At 35.6% G+C, this 17,882-nt stretch overlaps 1 protein-coding gene and 1 long non-coding RNA gene across 3 annotated transcripts; both read left to right on the forward strand.

The window, feature by feature from the left end:
- Positions 1 to 2,530: 2,530 nt before the first annotated feature.
- Positions 2,531 to 5,173, forward strand: LOC114293398 (uncharacterized). 2 transcript variants are annotated; one of them, XR_014330445.1, is made up of 5 exons: positions 2,531 to 2,716; positions 2,988 to 3,050; positions 3,134 to 3,208; positions 4,517 to 4,588; positions 4,707 to 5,173. It is a non-coding gene; the product is annotated as an uncharacterized LOC114293398 (long non-coding RNA). The 2 variants fall into 2 exon arrangements; XR_014330446.1 differs by lacking the exons at positions 2,531 to 2,716; positions 2,988 to 3,050; positions 3,134 to 3,208 and having other exon boundaries at positions 4,385 to 4,588.
- Positions 5,174 to 6,670: 1,497 nt separating this feature from the next.
- Positions 6,671 to 10,058, forward strand: LOC114282312 (uncharacterized). The gene is made up of 5 exons (XM_082872292.1): positions 6,671 to 6,793; positions 7,587 to 8,517; positions 8,647 to 8,697; positions 8,936 to 9,332; positions 9,416 to 10,058. Exons 1-5 carry the CDS (start codon positions 6,671 to 6,673, stop codon positions 10,056 to 10,058), a joined length of 2,145 nt encoding a protein of 714 aa, XP_082728418.1.
- The last annotated feature ends 7,824 nt before the right edge of the window (positions 10,059 to 17,882 follow it).

Here is a 17,882-nt window from a genome sequence, read left to right on the forward strand (position 1 = left end):
GTTGCCATCTCGTACATGTGTTCTTAGTTTTTAATGTTGTAATCTTACTATTCATTTAATTTTGCAGGCTTTGAAAACCTACCGTTATGATGATGACCCTCTCTTTGTTGCTTGTGGCATTTCAATTGAGAAACAGCTCACCCAGGTTGATGGTCGTGTCCTTGAAGTACCAAAGGTAAATTTTGACTTTCTGTTAAAGGATGTTTCTATGTAACTATTGTTTCAAATATCAATAGTCTTTTAAATTTATTTAAGGATGTTGTTGTGCAAATTTTATTTCAAATTCCAATTAACTACCATTGTCTTTTGACTTATATTTGTCTTGCAATTTGTGGTTGAAGGTTGGTAATGGTGAAGATTGCATACCTCGTAATGGACGATGGAATTTTAAGAAGGTATTCCCTTGGTTTCGTTATAATAATGGAAGAGAAGTGTTCCAACTTTAGGTGGAGGGTTGCAGAAATTGATAATTCTTTTATATTCCCTATTTTGCTTAAATTCAGCAACTTTGTGAACTAATTTGGCAGTTGCTTGTTCTTGTTTTATTCTTTTAAAGCAACTCTTCACCCCTATCCGAATAGAACGGTGGGAAGTTGTCAACTTCTCTACTCGTTGTGATACAAGTCATCTTTCCCGAGAACTTATTAACTGTGGAAGGAACAAGGGCATTGTAAGTACCCTATATTTGTTTCTGTGATGGGTATTATTGTTTCAAACAAGCTTTGCTTGATATAATTAATTGTTTTCTTTACATTCAGAATATTCCTTTTTGTCTTGAAGGAAGAACATTAGAATCCTTGATTTTTTTTATTTTATTTTAGTTATTTATTTTTTTACTATAATGCGATGTTGGTTGTAGGCATCAGGCTCAGGATAAGTGAGTTTGTGTTTGCTTCATGATCCAAGCATCATAGTTTTTGTGTTGCCGCGGTTTTGACAAGTTTCTAGTTATGCACTGGACTTGTTTGTGGTAAGGTCTTAGAGAGGGATTTTGGGATTTTGGACTTGTTTTGTTTGTACTTAGCTCTTGTAAGTGTTGAATATTAGATATACTTTCCTTCATTCAGCTCCACTTCTATCTTCATTAACTTCTTCCAGGTCTTATTTAACATTTATCCTGTTAACTTGTAATTTTTCTTTTGAATTCCACTGCATGTTGTATGCTTTCCAAATTATTTTGAAGCCTTCTTTGGGTGCATTAGTATTTGGCATTGGCACAAATGCACCAGAAGCTTCATTTGTTGTTTTCTCTCGTATCTTTGTTTAGTTAGTAAAAAAAATATAACTATAAAGATGTGATGCCTGGGTTGCAAATTGTTCTTTTTCTTACTAGTTTTTTGTTTTATCAGTTCAGCTGACTTGTGACTTTTTGCATATTATTGTCCTTATATAATTTATGGTATTTGCTGTGTGGTATCTTGGTTTCTTTTGTGAAGATACTTTAATTTTACTTGATTTTGCTTTAACGTCAAGGGTAAGAAATGCTGCTTTGAAGTTATAATTAATCGTAAAAATAAAATTCAGTTTATTATTTATGTTTTGTTGTAATAGTTCATAAAAGCTCTGCAAGAGGATCCGTCAGCGTTAAAAATACTTTACTCATTTCCTCACCTGCAGAATTTTTCTCTTCAAGCTATGTCTCTTAACTGTTGTCTTCATTTTTTTGCTTGCCCTAGGTATGCAGATGATGTTGGTTCTCGATCTCATGTGCATCTCAGTTTGTGGGCAAATAGGAAAAATATATTTATGGCATCTGGTGGACACTCTAAGCATGGAATGTCGAAGGTTGGAGGAGAGTTCATGGCAGGGGTTTTAAATCATCTTCCTTCAATTCTGGCCTTTGCGGCTCCACTTCCAAACAAGTTTTTAATTTTTTCTTATAATTTTGATGATTCTTGTGCAAAACATGTGTCAGAGTTGAACCCATATGAATAGGTAGTTAGGTACTAATAGAGAAGTATGCATTTTTAGAGAATTGGGTGTTTTTGGTTTATATCATTATATGCTTGTGAGTTCGTTGGTTGGGTTCATTTTGTGATATGCTAGTTTTGGTGAATTAATTTGGTTCAGTTTCTGTCACTCTGCTCTGAATTTTGTGTATGAACAGAGTTGATTGTTTGTGTGTGTTGGAGGGTTTGGGAATGCTTGAAAAGTGGATGCTTGTCATGGAGGAAATCTTATCAGCCTCCTCGAGTTCTTGAGTAGTTAGCATAGTTATTTTTTTTCTGAAATCAATGCTTTCCAGATTTAGCTTATTTTTTTGATACCAATATGAATGAGTTTATGTTGTTCATTCTATTTATTTCTTTTGTATAGTATAAGTTTGGTTGCTGAGAAATTTGGAAGGAAAGGGGGAAAAAGGGAGAAATAAAAACTCTATAATTTACAATTAGAAGTCAAAACCAAAGCTACTATCCTGTTCCTCCATGTGTTTAGAATTTTATCTTCATAGACTGTCATTATGGAGGAGTCTATTGTGTTGCATGTGCTGTGGATGTACCCTGTGCATTAAAATTTGTTGGCCAGACATAGCCTTGTTTCAACGGACTATTGACTATTATGTCTTTTATATTAATTATCTTGTCCCTGTGTTCTGTCGTGAATCATTCTACAGGTTTCACAAAGTAGTTTGAGGGATTTGCTTCTTCAATGTTGCATGGACGATGCTCCTGATATCCGACAAAGTGCCTTTGCATTGCTTGGTGACCTTGCAAGAGTAAGTCAAAAGTGTATATATACTATACTATATGACTTTCTCTTGGTCTAACAATAGGAAAGCATTCTTGCCTCTATCATTAGCTCAGGTAGTCGCTGTTTTGGCAGGTTGCAATTTGAGACTTGTAGGCTACTAGATATGATTGGGCTGTAGGGCCAATTGGTGCCTCTGGAAGCTCATGCTCAATTTTATTTTTTTTTCTTGTTTATATACATATTTATGTTGCTTTTTATTGACAATGAATACTATGGCCTTTGTTGTATTTCATTAGGTTTGTCTTATTCATTTGCACCCGCGTTTGTCCGAATTTCTTGATGTTGCCAGTAAGCAGCTGGTAAGTAGAATGGATTTCTGATTTTTGAGATCCTTCTGATAGTCTTATTATTTCATAGATTTACTTATACAAACTTTCTACAGAGCATCCCTAAGCTGAAGGAAACTATTTCTGTGGCAAACAATGCATGTTGAGCAATTGGAGAATTAGCGGTTAAGGTAGTTTCACCTCCCTATTTGCATCAAAATGAATCTAGATAATATTGCATTTTCATGCACCATTCTCTGTTCTTCAACTAGTTAATTATGGCTTAAAACAATTGTGACTCGCATTGAAATGTGGGTTCTTTTTATGACTTCCAATTTTGCATGGTTCTCAATTTTTTTGGGCATAATTCTAATTTCTGATTTGATCTTTATGTTTCATATCATTTTGTGTATTGACTGGAAAAACATCATTAATGTTCATTTTGTTTTAAAATGAGGAAAATTATTAATCCATGACCCTAAAACAAGAGATGTCAAAGATGTTTGTCTTCATAGTTGATCTTCTTGATTTTGTGCTTGAATATATTAAAAGTATGTAACATGAAGAATGATCCTGTTATTTAGCAGGGGCAACTTAATTGAAAAAAAGGCAAGGTCCAGTTACTTTGTACATGCTACATGTCCTAAAACTGAGCGGGATGTAAATCCGTGAGCCTGGACATGATCCTTTTCCTCATGCCATACATCTGAAATTTCTGCCAACTTTATAGTTCATTTTTAGAATGCCAATTAAATTTGCTTCAAGTAGCTTCTTGACATGGTGAAAGTTGTCTTATCCGGACAATAAAGCTACATATTCATTTCACTTCTGATACTCTTATTACAGTCTTTGATGCTTGGAAATGTTATGTGGTTCACAAATTGTTTGTAGGAATGACAGTATTCTTTGCCAAAAAAATCTAGTGAATTGCACAAGTAAAATTTGATGATCAAAGAGCTTATTTATTTATGTGTGTATGTTTATTCTTTTTAAAATCTATTTGCTGTCTACTTACATTTGACACACATTTTGATACCTCCCTTTTTTTTTCAAAAATTATTTTTTTTTCTTCCCCTTTTCCTATGTCCATATATCTTATGGAGTCAATAGTCTGAACAAAATAAATTTCAAAATGTTAAATTATTCTATGTTTTGGCATTGCTGGCTAGCTTAACTAGTAAAGTCTCTTGGCAGTTGTACCAAAGACCTAGTTTGAATAATGCCTTCATCTGGGTTGGGGAGGTCAACCGAAAAAAGGAAAAAAATAGTGCAGTGACCATGTTCAGTCTATTTATTTTTCATGCTAACATGAGTTGTGTTGAGGTTTCATTTGATTGCTAAGCATCTCATTTCTTTCATGTCTATGTTTATTATTTGGGGCATGTGTTTCTTGTTGGTTTCCTTTTTGAATCAAATAGTAAATGGGGTGCACAAATTTATCAACAATGCCCTTTCCTAGACTAGAAGTATTTTGACATTTTGTAAACTAATAATTTCAGGTTCGTCAAGAAATTTCTCCAATAGTGATGACAGTCATTTCTTTCTTGATCCCGATTCTTCAACATGCTGAGGTGATTGTTTCTTTGCTATTTTCCAGTCATGCATGTGTATGCGTGCACACACTTGTGGGCATGGGTGTATGTTTCGGACTGTTATCTCTAATTAGTTACATTTCTTGATGTTGAGCAGGAGCTCAATAAGTCACTTATAGAAAATAGTGCTACAACGCTTGGTCGAGTTGCCTGGGTTTGTCCAGGGGTTGTATCACCACACATGGAGCATTGTCTTAGGAGTTTTTGAGTTGTTTGGGAAAAGATTGAAAGCTGGAGAAGGGGGTGGGATGGAAAACTTATGTTTGGGTCCCATATTACAGTGACAGGTTGATGTAGTTGCATCTCTATTGATGGTTAATAAGAGGGGATCCCTGCCAACCACACAACTATATTGACTTTGTCCGATCTCTCTCTCTGCAGATTATTGGAAAAGGTGCTTCATATATGTGTGTGTATTTGATGCACACTACTCTTTACATGTAACATGACATTTTTTTATTTTTCTATATGATGAAATTTAGAGAACAGAAATGTAGCCTTCAGTTTTTTGTTCTTTGATTGGAAGATGACATTCAAATAATAGAAATTCTTTAGGGGCCCAAATTGCTATTCATTTATGTGGCTCATGGTATTCTAGTTTTGCCCCACACACACACACACACACACAAAAAAGGTGGCGTTTTTGAAAAAACGCCACTAAATGACGTCATACGTTAGCTTGACGGAAGTTATAACCGGAGTCAAAGATTTTGCGGCATTTTATAAAACGCCATCTAATGTTTTTAGCGACGTTTTTCAAACGTCGTAGAGCTATTGCGACGGCTGTATCAGCGGCGTAAATATTAAACGTCACTGTACCTTTTTACGGCGTTTTCCAAGCTTTTAACGGCGTTTTTAAAACGCCACTAAAACTCCAATTTCCTGTAGTGTCGAAGTCCTAAAATTAACGACCAGACAATCTCCAATGATCTTTTGGAGTGACTTAAACTTGAGATTTTAAATCTTATTCTCAATTATTAGAATTTAATGTCCTAATTCAACATGTTGCATTAAACAGATATACCTATCTTTTGGATATATTTATTTTATTTGAAAAAATCTAAGAACAAATGAACCAAATATAGAACTGACTATTCAGAATATATGGATGAATGAGATTTTATCAGTTTGTTAGTAGAGTGTAGTTCTGAAAAATTAAAGAGGTGCAGTTCTTGAAAAGCCTATTCATTCATGAATTTTTTTATATTCAATTCTTTGTTTGATTTCTAACTTTTTGAATTATTTTTTATTTTTTTAAGAATTACTTTTCGGTCTTGACATAAGACCATTACATTAAAAAATAAAAGAAATAATGTGGGTAAAATATGCAGTGTGTGTGCAAAGATTGAAAGGGCTGGTGTCCATAGTATGAGTAGGAACAATGATTAAGGGCGCTAGAAAGAGAGTTTTAGAGGAGCTCTAAATGGGTGGGGTCTATTTGTGATGTGATGTATGTGCCTGTGTGTTTGTTTGTTTGTTTGTTTGTTTTTTTTTTTTTTTGAAAAAAGATTTGAAGCTCTAAATTAAGATCTTTAATAGCTCAAATTGGTGTATGAGTCCCATGTGATGTGATGTTTTAGCCTTGGTTTTTTTTTTTTTTTTTTTTTTTTTTGATTTTCCACATCATTAGTGTTCTTTTAGAGGTCCCAAATTAGAAGAATGTATCATTTATGTTTTTTTTTTCCTTGCCACATGTGTAGAGTTCTCTTTAGAGCTCAAATATTAAAACTCCCTATCATTGCTCTTATGAGTAGATTAAAAAGACCCATCTAAAAAGAAACTTTAGGCTTAGTTTGTTTAGAATGAAATAGATTGAAAATGAAAGAAAGAGAAGAAAAAAAAAATAGGGAAAATTATTTATAAGTCCTATTAAGGAGACTTATACTATGTTAAGCCTAAGAAATTTCTTATTAAGTTTGAAGTCCTATTTAAATTAGAAAGTATTCCATTAAGTTCTATCTGTTGTGTTTTAATTGAATTAGTTTACTATTATACCCTTGATACATGTTGCAATGTGTTAACCGTTTTCTTTCCATATTGTTTGGTGCCGTGATATGCGTCATGATCGTGGAGTCTGTTAGGTTTTCAATTGGTGAGTGTTGCTCTGGTTTGGTTGTTTCATCTTGCCGCTTTCGAGTCAGATTGTTTGAGGGAAGGAGATCAAGTTGTCTGCTTATTCAATTGGTGAGTGTTGATCTGGTTTTTTTTCGAATGTTTTGTTTTCAATGTCCTCATATATCGTATGAATTTCGCAATCTGTCATAGCAATCCATTGGTAGACTTTGTTATGGTAATCTTGCATCAACTTCCATGGTAATGATATTGTGTTATAATGTTCACATACATGTCACATTTCGTTTTGTAATAGTATTTTACGATAGCTTATTAGATTAGAAATTGAGAGTGTGAGAATGTTGCTGCGTTCTGCGAAATGGTGCAGCCTTGCATTGGCGCAATTCTGTAGATTCGAAGGCTGTTATGTGGTGATGGTCTGTGTTACATTCGTTTGTATTTAGTTTGTGTTTTGCAGTTGTGCTAGTTTTTCAAAACATATGTGTCACGTTACGAATCGCAAAATTATTGGGCTTTATTTTCTTCTTTCTCAATGTCATATTTGCTTGTCTGTGGATACTATTGGAATGTATATGAATGTAGCTCACATACACATGGAGAAGTACTTGGTTTTTGTATTGTGTTGTCTGATTCTTGTATTTACTGTGGAAATATGTGTCACATCTCGTTTCGCAAAGTCTTTGGTTTCTATTTTTTATAATTGAATGTGACAATTGTATCGGTTGATGGAATTTATTGGAATGTATATTAATGTTAATCTAACTTCTCTTTGTATGTTATTTAATTTGGGTTGTCATTGTGCAGATATAAAATTGAATGTGATTGAATGTGGGTTAGGTGATGTTGTGATTGTTTTTTGTAGGATGTATGTCACGGTTAATGTTTCATTCATTTTGTTGTGCAGGATATGGACATCATGCTTTTTTGCACCTTCGGTTCATCCACGGTTGCTGTCAGGGGTGTTAATGGATTGACATTAAAACGTTTGATACAAAATTTATGTGATAGGTGGGTGGATGTGACACCATCATCGATTTCAATATCTTACAAATTACTGTGTCACGAGAATCAAGTGATGTTGTGTAATGATGTGGACATGGAAAACATGTTTTCTATTGCAAGATCCATTGGCGTTACCCATATCAACGTTGTGATTGACTCACAAAATGAGGTGGATGATTTGAATCGAGGTACTCAATTCAGTGGGACTATGTCTGCAAATCATCTGGATCCTGACAGTGAACCATTTACAAGTTCCCAACCTTGTGTAGATTTGTTGGCCAATTATTGTCACCATAGTGAGAAAATGTTGATGACAGTTGATTGGTCACATGGCATTAGTCATGTCAGCCAATGTTTTGAAGGGGGTGTTGCTGCTTTTCGTTTGGTTTTGTCCAAATATGCTATTGAGTGTGGGTTTGACTTCAAATTTGTTAAAAATGACTCAGTTCGGGTTACGGCAGTGTGCACATTGCGAGAGCAAAAAGGGTGTTCATGGTTGGTACATGGAAAGGTTGAAACATGCAATGGTTATTTCTACTTGAAGAGGTTGAACAACTTGCATAGTTGTGGTGCTATTGTTCGCACTGGGAAGAATAACAGGCTTAACTCTGAATTGGTTTGCAATGTTATCGGTGATCGGTTACGTGATAAGCTGCTTACACGTCCTACTGACGTCGTGTTTGAGCTAAAAAAGGAGTACGACCTTAATGTTAGTTACCATGTAGCATGGTTAGGTGTGGAGAAGGCAAGAGGCGAAGTGTATGGTGACTACTATGCTTCATTTGATCAACTTAGGTGGTACGCGGATGCGGTTATGCATTACAACCCTGGGAGTTATGTCAACTTGGATTTTGAGTAGTCTACTGGCCGATTTAAGCGGTTCTTCATTTCATTTAAAGCTTGCATTGACGGATTCAACCATATCTGCCCATTATTGTTTCTTGATGGCACTTTTTTAAAAGGGAGATTTAAAGGCAATTTGCTTGCAGCGACGGGGAAGGATGAAAACAAAGGTATGTCTCTTATGATGATTACTTTATACTTCCATATAGTAACGCATTACATTGTGGCTAACCTTTTTTTTTAAGTCCACTACAGTAGTGGGTGATCCCCAATTGCAAGATTGTTTCCAATTTAATGCTATTTTACTAACATTGTGTGTGGTGCGATTCAAATTGTAAACAATTGTTAATGTGGATGTAAACTTTGTTAAAAATATTTCATCTAAGGTAAACCTGTTGAATCTGCCAGGTTTATTCCCATTAGCTTTTGCAATTGTTGACTCTGAAACAACTACAAATTGGACTTGGTTTTTACAGCAACTGACAAAGGTTGTTAGTAGTGCTCGCGCATTAACTTTCATATCGGACCGTAATATTGGGCTGCTTGAATCCTTGCCTGCTATATTCCCATCTACACACCATGCGTACTGCTTACAACATCTCCAAGCAAATTTGAGGGACAAATTACGATGGGTTGACAACCGTGTACGTTTTGGTTTAATGGCGAAGTTGCGTGAATGTGCGTATGCTCCAACCGAGGCTTCGTTTCAGCAGCATTGGAAGAAGCTAAAAGGAACAGGACGATCTGGAATAAATAATTTCTTGGAAAATATGCCACTGAAGCATTGGGCCAATGCATATTTTAGGTTCGTACGAGACTTACATGTGCTAACATTGCAAGTACCCAATATGTGATAGTATTTTCATTATGTTTTCATAATGTGAACAGGGGAAAACGGTATGGAGAGATGACCTCGAACGCTGCAGAATCGTTTAATAAATGGATACTTGATGCCCGTAATTATCCAATCACAAGGTTGGTTGATACAATCAGAAATCAAATAATGACTATGAGGGCTGAGCGTAAAGTTTTGGCTACTAATTGGAATGGGTTACTTTGTCCGAAAATGGAAAGCCGTGTTAGGGAGGCGTACTCCACTGGTTGCACATGGATTGTTAGGCAGTCAAATGAAGACATATATGAGGTCCATTCATTTACGACGGTGTTGGTAGACGTTGGCAAGCATTCATGTTCTTGCTTCCAGTGGCAATTGAACGGATTCCCATGTGCACATGCGGTGGTTGCAATACAGAGTAGTGGAAGGGATTTCAGTACATTTGTTGAACAATTTTTCACTGTTGATCAATATAAAGCCACTTATTCTGGATACATTCAGCCAATACCAACAGTTGATAAACCCTCATTCTCGGAAGACGACTTCATCATATATCCACCGGCAATTAAACGTCCTCCAGGGCGACCCAAGAAGAATCGAATACCCTCTCGGGGAGAGAAACTAAGTCAGATTAGGTGCGGTCGATGTGGGCGCATGGGCAGTCACAACCGAAAGACATGTAAAGAACCAATTTAGTAATAGGCATTTAGCATTCACTTTTGTAATCTGTTTTGAACAGCAGCATCGTATTATTGTAGTAGCATGTATCGAAGCCAATTGGTGACAGATTTTAATAAGTAAAGACACTGTTTACAATTGATCATTCAGCTATTTTTTCTTTCACACTGTCTCATTCATAAGTTGCTATTACATGTTTACTTATTTGGTCATGCAAACGTATGTTTCAGACCGGCAAAATACGTTAGATAATATGTGTTGCACACTGGCCTTATATGTGAGAAGACATTTATTTTGTAACAAACACAATCACATCCTATTTCACATTCACTATCATATAAACATAATAATTCACATTCACACAACCACATTCACATCTGTATTTCACATTCGTAAAAATAGTGTAGAACACAGTCATACATTTGCATTTGCATTTTGGGCGTAACAGGTATACAACCAAACCTGTTACGTCATCCACAATCACATCCAATTTCACATTCACCATCACATAAACGTAACCATTCACATTCACATAACCACATTCACATTTGTATTTCACATTTGCAAAAAAGTGCAAAACACTGTGATACATTCACATTTACTTTTTGGGTGTTACAGGTACACAACCAAACCTGTTATGTTATTCACATTCGCATTCGCTGTCACAATCACCATCACATTTACATACAACTTCACCCTCAGTCAACCACTTTCACATTTGTAATTTCACACTCCCTAATACAAGTACCAAACACTGCCATACATTCACAAACACAATCTATGTATTAGAAATGAACAACCCACATTGTTTTATGGCATTACCATTCACATTCACCTCACATTATGAGTGGCATTACCAATTACATTCACATTTATGCAACCTGATTCACACTTATGTAGCCAATATTCCTGCTGCCCTTAAATTCCTATTGACATTACTGAATGACACATAAAGCCATATTAACAAAATAAAGTGCATTCCCAAAAAAATCAATTAACCATTGTTGCCTATTCCCAAAACAAAATACACTAATCAGTAATCCATATTCACAATGCTACGAAAAACATCAAAAACTTCCATTTTTTCCTGTACCAACAAGCTTTTAATAACATTCCAAAGAAAAAACAGTGTGATTATATACCCAAAATATCAAATTTGCACCTATATACCACCATCAGTAGATAGTCAATTGCCAGCCACAAATGACCTTCTCCTGTCATTCACAAATGACTTCACCATACCGGCTCGCATTGTTCTGCAGCTCCCCCCTCCCATTGACTTGTCAACATCTAGGTGACGCACAAGTTGCTTCATAATGAAGCATACTATAATTCCACAATCATTCTTATCACGAAAATTTAAGTCATTAGTAACAATGTCAAAAGAGACCACGTGCAATGTACGGAAACATGAATGACATACGTTGCAAAGAAACGTAACAAACTTACGAGTTTGGTTTTTGTTGTGGACAATAATCAACCACTAGAAGCTCCTTCACCAAGTCTTGTGTTTCAACAGTGCCTACCTTCAGTTTGCGATTTATGTAATCCTCAAAGTAGGATTTCTACGTTATTGTCAAATTTATATTACAATAATTAGTATTGTTGTCCAAAATAAAATACAAATATCACTGCAAGAAAATAATTGATGTTTACTAACCAGCAACGACGCTTTCTAGTAATGTTTGTCTTCCCTCCCACGTCTTGGTTTCATAGAGTTGTAATGCAACCAAAACCCCTCCTCAGTGTCATAAACCATTAGTGTCCAATGGTTATCTAAGTGGATTGGGAATTGAATATATCTGGCCTTCAGGGCATGCGGGGCACGCAATGCCAAGTACCTGTCACGTACATCTTCGGCTACATCTCTTATCGTAGGCTGCAGACATTCATTTTGGAAATTTAAAATGACAAACTAAAAATGAAAATATTCATTTTTTCAGTTGCATGTCTTACCAAACATAATGTGCTAAAAATGTATGATTTTTCATCATCCGCGGATTTAGGCGACTTCATCTGCTGCTCGTACATCAGCATTTCCGCGTAGGCATCAATGACCTACGTGAAAAAGAAAACAATTTTTATTTTTCCTTCCCTTGTATACATGTACGTAAATTGCATTCTATGTGAAGAAGCTTCAGAAGTTTGACGAGTAATTAGAAATACCATACTTACATTGCCTCGTAATGTCAGCCCCTTAACAATCGCCCGTATGTCATTGAAAGACACAGAGTTGAACACATACGGTCCAGTCCAGACTTGCGCACTACAATACATTTTTTGAACAATAAATTCATGTAACATTGCATAATGGTAAGAGCAAGTTGCATAACCTACCTGTCACCCCCTTTCTCATATACTTCTTTAAGCTTGTCTTTCTCTTGCGTTGATAACAACTTCCAGATTGGTAGACGGTTAGTCAAGTCGAACCGAGAAAATGTCCTATCTGGGTCTGCAATGTTGTCAACCTCAATGATGTCATCTTCCATTTCTTGTTTACTGTCACACTCACCCTCATTGACCACACCACTATCAGATGGTTTCATCTGCCTCCCCAAAACCAGTGGATATTCATACTCTGGCAGTTTATGCTCTTTCTTATTTTTCTTTTTAATGTTTCTCACAAGCGAGTTTTGTAACACAGTTGTTCCAGTGTTTTGATTAATACCAGCCATTAAATCCACATCACATGCCATTTGCCCAATGTCGTTGATCGGGGTCACATGAGTATCCATCCCTTGCAACTCTGTCTTCTCATTCACATCAGATGGAAACGATGTTGACAATGGCATAATGGCAAGTACGTTTGCGTCACAGTGGTACATTTCCTCGTTACTTTGCTTCATCTCCTGTACACGAGTAGCTGCTTAGGTGTATTCATGGACTACGTACTCCTCCAACTGTTCCACGAGCTTCGCGTTTTTGTCATTAAGTTCATCCACTAGCTGCTGCATCCTTTCAATGTCATATTCCTTCTGCTTATTGTTCACTGTGATTTCTTGTTCTAACTTGGCATATTTTTCTTTGTACGCTGCCCTCATTGTTGCTAGTTCTGTCTGTAATGCAAATATGACATCAGATTTGCGTACTACTTCTATCTTAAGCACACCAATATCAAACAGTGCTCTCTGGTATTCTTCAGACATAGATGCACCCCGAGCACACTGATCATTACTCTCAGCACCAATCCCACTGCGCTTTGAACATTCGGCCTTTGCTCCAATTTGTTTAACGTCTTTTGTCTTCATGAAGCGCCGTTCAGAATGACTGATGTGCAGATCTCCTACCACAACCTGCAAACAATTTAAAAATCAAAAATCAAAAATAGTAAATAGGCACATCTAGTATTTACTCTAACGGTACAGAAAATTGTACTTCCACATCATTTGGCTGCTCAATGTCCACTGCTCTTATCCTTGTGACCAACTTGCTGATATTCCATTTCATAAACCTTGGAAATCCATCTCCACGATCTGCTTGTATCAAGTTAGTGTGCTCACATATCCAAAGTTGTGTGACTATGGGTTAAAAATATTAGCTGTGAAAGTTTTTCAAAACAAATACAAAATTATATTGTGGGAAAAAAAAAAACAGAGCACTTACAAGTAGGGCAGTAACATATCCAGTAACTTTTTCAGGCTTAGAGTAAAATCCCTTAATTGACTCCATCAAAGTTGTGCAGATTGCTCCAGCCCAATCATATGCCTTCATGTTGTCTAGATCCTCTACAACCCGGACGAACCCCCATCCCACGGTCTCTCCTGAAGTAGCAAAGAATAACTGCCCACACAAGTACAAACTTAGTAACTTTGCTACATCCTGGTGATCCTGAGTAGTGTCCCCGAGTAATGCATCCATTAATAGTTCCTTAATGGTCTTCAAGTTTATGCGTGCTATTTTGGGACACCTTCGTTGGATGAAGTCAGTCGGGAGTCTTGGCCCATGTGACACATCTAAACTCTTCTTACCACCTTGAATTCTAAATATTAGTTACATATCAATGCTCGTAAGCCCAATGTGTTTACCACCAATCATGAAAGCCGACTTATCTAGAACAAATGTTTGAATGATCCTTATTACAATGTCATCACATTTTTGGAATTCATGTTGGTTTAGATCGGTTTTTCGCATCGCATCCAACAACAACCAGAACGGTGTTTTCTGAAGATGTTGCAAATGCTCATCTTTCAGTTTTGACACTGCCACCAGCTTTACAATTCCAGCAATGTTGGAATGGTAGCAAAATGTTGGTTGTTTGTTCAGTCGTTGTTGAGGCTCATATTTCAGCTTCTTTCCTTTACGGGCACTGCTTTGCCGTAATGCGTTCACATTCTGTGACGGAGTTTGAGACCGCCATCTTTTACCAGTTCTAGTCCCTTCACTGCTGCTTACTTTCGCCTTGGAGCCTGACTATGGTGTACGTTTAATTGAGCCTCCTGAAAAAAATGCCACCAAAAATTCACATTTCATATACAAGCAAGATCCTACTGATAACGTATGTGAATATGTACTTTAATAGCAATACGTAACATTGCATGTTAGTTTGTTCATGATGTGACTAGTGTCACTGAGAAGTACTTGTAACTGTGACAAATTACGCGCACACATTCACGGCCATGTTTTCAAATGTGACTGAGAAGTACTTGACATAACTGTGACAAATTACGCACACACATTCATGGCCATGACTGTGAGAAATTACGCGCACACATTCACAGCCACTGTTTCAAATGTGACTGAGAAATACTTGATGTAACTGTGACAAATTACGCACACACATTCACAGCCATTTTTTCAAATGTGACTGAGAAATACTTGACGTAACTGTGACAAATTACGCGCACACATTCACAGCCATTGTTTCAAATGTAACTGACAAGTACTTGACGTAACTGTGACAAATTATGCTCACACATTCACGGCCATGACTGTGACAAATTATGCGCACACATTCACGGCCATGTTTTCAAATGTGACTGAGAAATACTTGACGTAACTGTGACAAATTACGGGCACACATTCACGGCCATGACTGTGCCAAATTACGTGCACACATTCACGGCCATAGGTTCAAATGTAACTGAGAAGTACTTGACGTAACTGTTACAAATTACGCGCCATGGTTTTCAAATGTGACTGAGAAGTGTTTGATGTAACTGTGACAGAGGTGTGCGTGTAATTTGTCAAATTTGTAATTTGTCACATTTGTATATCTGAGTGAAAACAACCAAACGACATCATACCACAACGTGGCACTGTACACACAGTCCAACTTACATGTGCGTCCACTCACATCCGACACTAATTTCATATTGGGCCACAATCACATTCATTAACTGTACAACACACAACGATAAACCCCCAAAATAGTCTACCAAACCCAATACTATGCTCGGATCGAAAAAAAAAAAAAAATCAAATAATGATTGTGACTGTGGCCCCCAAAATAGTCTAGCAAACCCAATTCAACAACGAATCAAGCATAAATCACCCACATTGGTCAACCCGCATAACCTCCATCGTACAATCCCAACATACATATTATTTCCAATTCGGAAACAATAAAATCAATTATTCATCACAATTCTCACAAAACATACAAATAACAAAGCAGGTTACGACTGAAGGTCACACAAACCCTAGTTTTGGGTTGTTAATAAAAGTCAAATAAATAAATGCACACTTACGTTTCGGAGTCATCATTCCTCATTCTCACTGTAAACGGTAACTGTTGTCACCTTCCCGTCGATCGTCTCTATCGAATCGCGCCCCTTCTGCTGTTCGTGGTGAGTTTCGAAATGTATACAACTGAATCAGCCTATTTTGGGGGTTTCAAAATGTTTTCTGAATTTCGAAATTAATGTATATGGATATGATATTAACATCTACTATTAAGGGTAAATATGTCAAGTAAATTTCCATAGGACTTATGAGAATATAAGTTTTTACTTAGGACTTAATCTATCATAAGTGTGTGAAAAAGGACTTATAAATAAGTCTCCCAAAAAATTAACTTCTATGGGTTTGTTTAGTTTGAAAATGGTGGAAAGTATACAAAAACTAATTTTCTTGTATAACCCGTATTAGCATTGTAACTAATTTTTTATTTCTTGGAAAAAACACAAGAAAACATAAGCAAAATTGAACATGTGAGTTATCTAGATCTAAACTTTTAAATTTTTCTATTTTTTCTTACAAAATTTTCATCTTGATCAAATATCTGCAAGAAAATATATATATATATATTTATTTATTTCTTTTCTTTTACTTCATTTTCTTTTATTTTTACTTTTTACTAAAATTTTTTCTAATCAAACGGTCGTAGAATATTCAATTGAACGTCTTGAGTATATATGTGGCCACCCCTATAAAAAAGAAAAATTTATATTAATCTCCATTGTTTTTTTTATTTTCTAATAGAGAAGTTAAATGCAATTATGGGGTGTTTTAGAAAGTTAATAAAAGGTTAATTTTTTGATTTTTTTAGTTTATTTTGTCTTTTGTGAGTAAGTTATGTGAGATGAGATATGACCCAAAATTGATAAAAAGTTAAAAGTTGACTTTTTACTAGCTTTCCAAAAGAGCACTATACTAATAAAAAAAAGAAGAAGGTATATGTCTCCATTGCTTTCAGCCGTCTCTCTGAAAAGTACAAGCTTTTAACTTGTTGCATTAAGTTCAAATCAATGACAACTTGGGAGAATTGCTTGGTGGGTTTATTGAGGGTTTGATTGGGATAATTCCAATAATTTACTTTTTAAGATTTTTTTAAAAGCATATTCTTACAAAAATATTAAAATAATTGAATATCGATAGTTATATATTTAAATCACATTTATATTATAAAAAAATGATGATTATTTTTAAAATTATTTTTATTATTTTTATTTTTAAGACAAATATGATTTAAACATTTAATTATTTATGCCTGATCATCTTAATTTTTTGTATGAATATTTAATTCAACGAGTCCTGAAAGGTAAATGGTTTCGATTTTAGCACCAAAATGAGCCCACTAAGCCCAATTGCTCTCTTTTATTTTTTATATATATATATATATATATATATATTTTTTTTAAGATCTAAAAGAAAATCTTCAGTGTAAAATTGATAAAAGATCAATCAATCCATTATAGTAGTATCACAAAAAACTTACAAAGAAATAAATAACCTCCATTGAATAAAGGATCTAAACCTCCAGAGAGAAGGAGAAAGGCCCCCTATAAGGGAGGGAAACAAACCTCTACAAGAAAGATTATTATATTAACAAACTAAAAATTAAAAAAAAAAACAAACAGGAAAAAAAAAAAAGAAAAAAAGATCCAAGTCGCCACCAAACTCATTCACTTTGCAACCTTCAACTTAAAATCTGAAGACCTTACCTTCGTTAGTCAAGATAGAACATTAAATTGAAGTGATCACCTAGCGTGTTACAAGCAGTATTGGCCTTCGGATTACGAGAAAATCTAAAATCACATCTTAAAGTTTTTGGCTCGAGCACGGAGAAGGTACTGTGGTGATTTAGGATTGTGCGAAGATCTAAAACTAGATCTTAAAGTTTTGGGCTTGAGCACGGACAAGGTAATGTGGTGATTTAGGACTGTGAGAAGAATTGAAACTAGATCTTAAAGTTTTGGACGTGATGGTGAAGAAGTTAAGGCGATGATTTCGGACTATGAGAAGATCTAAAGTTAGATAAGATGGTGATGGCCAAGTTGGTGAGGCAAATATCAAATCTGAGTTAAGGACCAAATCTGAAAGAGGATTTAAGGAAGAGAGTCCAAATCTTCTATACCAAGTGGGCTTCTCATCTTGCACTAAGTATCAATTTCTTTATCCAAA

This window comes from Camellia sinensis, chromosome 5 (genome assembly GCF_055761805.1).
Source record: "Camellia sinensis isolate YWXY chromosome 5, ASM5576180v1, whole genome shotgun sequence".
Classification (NCBI taxonomy): domain Eukaryota; kingdom Viridiplantae; phylum Streptophyta; class Magnoliopsida; order Ericales; family Theaceae; genus Camellia; species Camellia sinensis.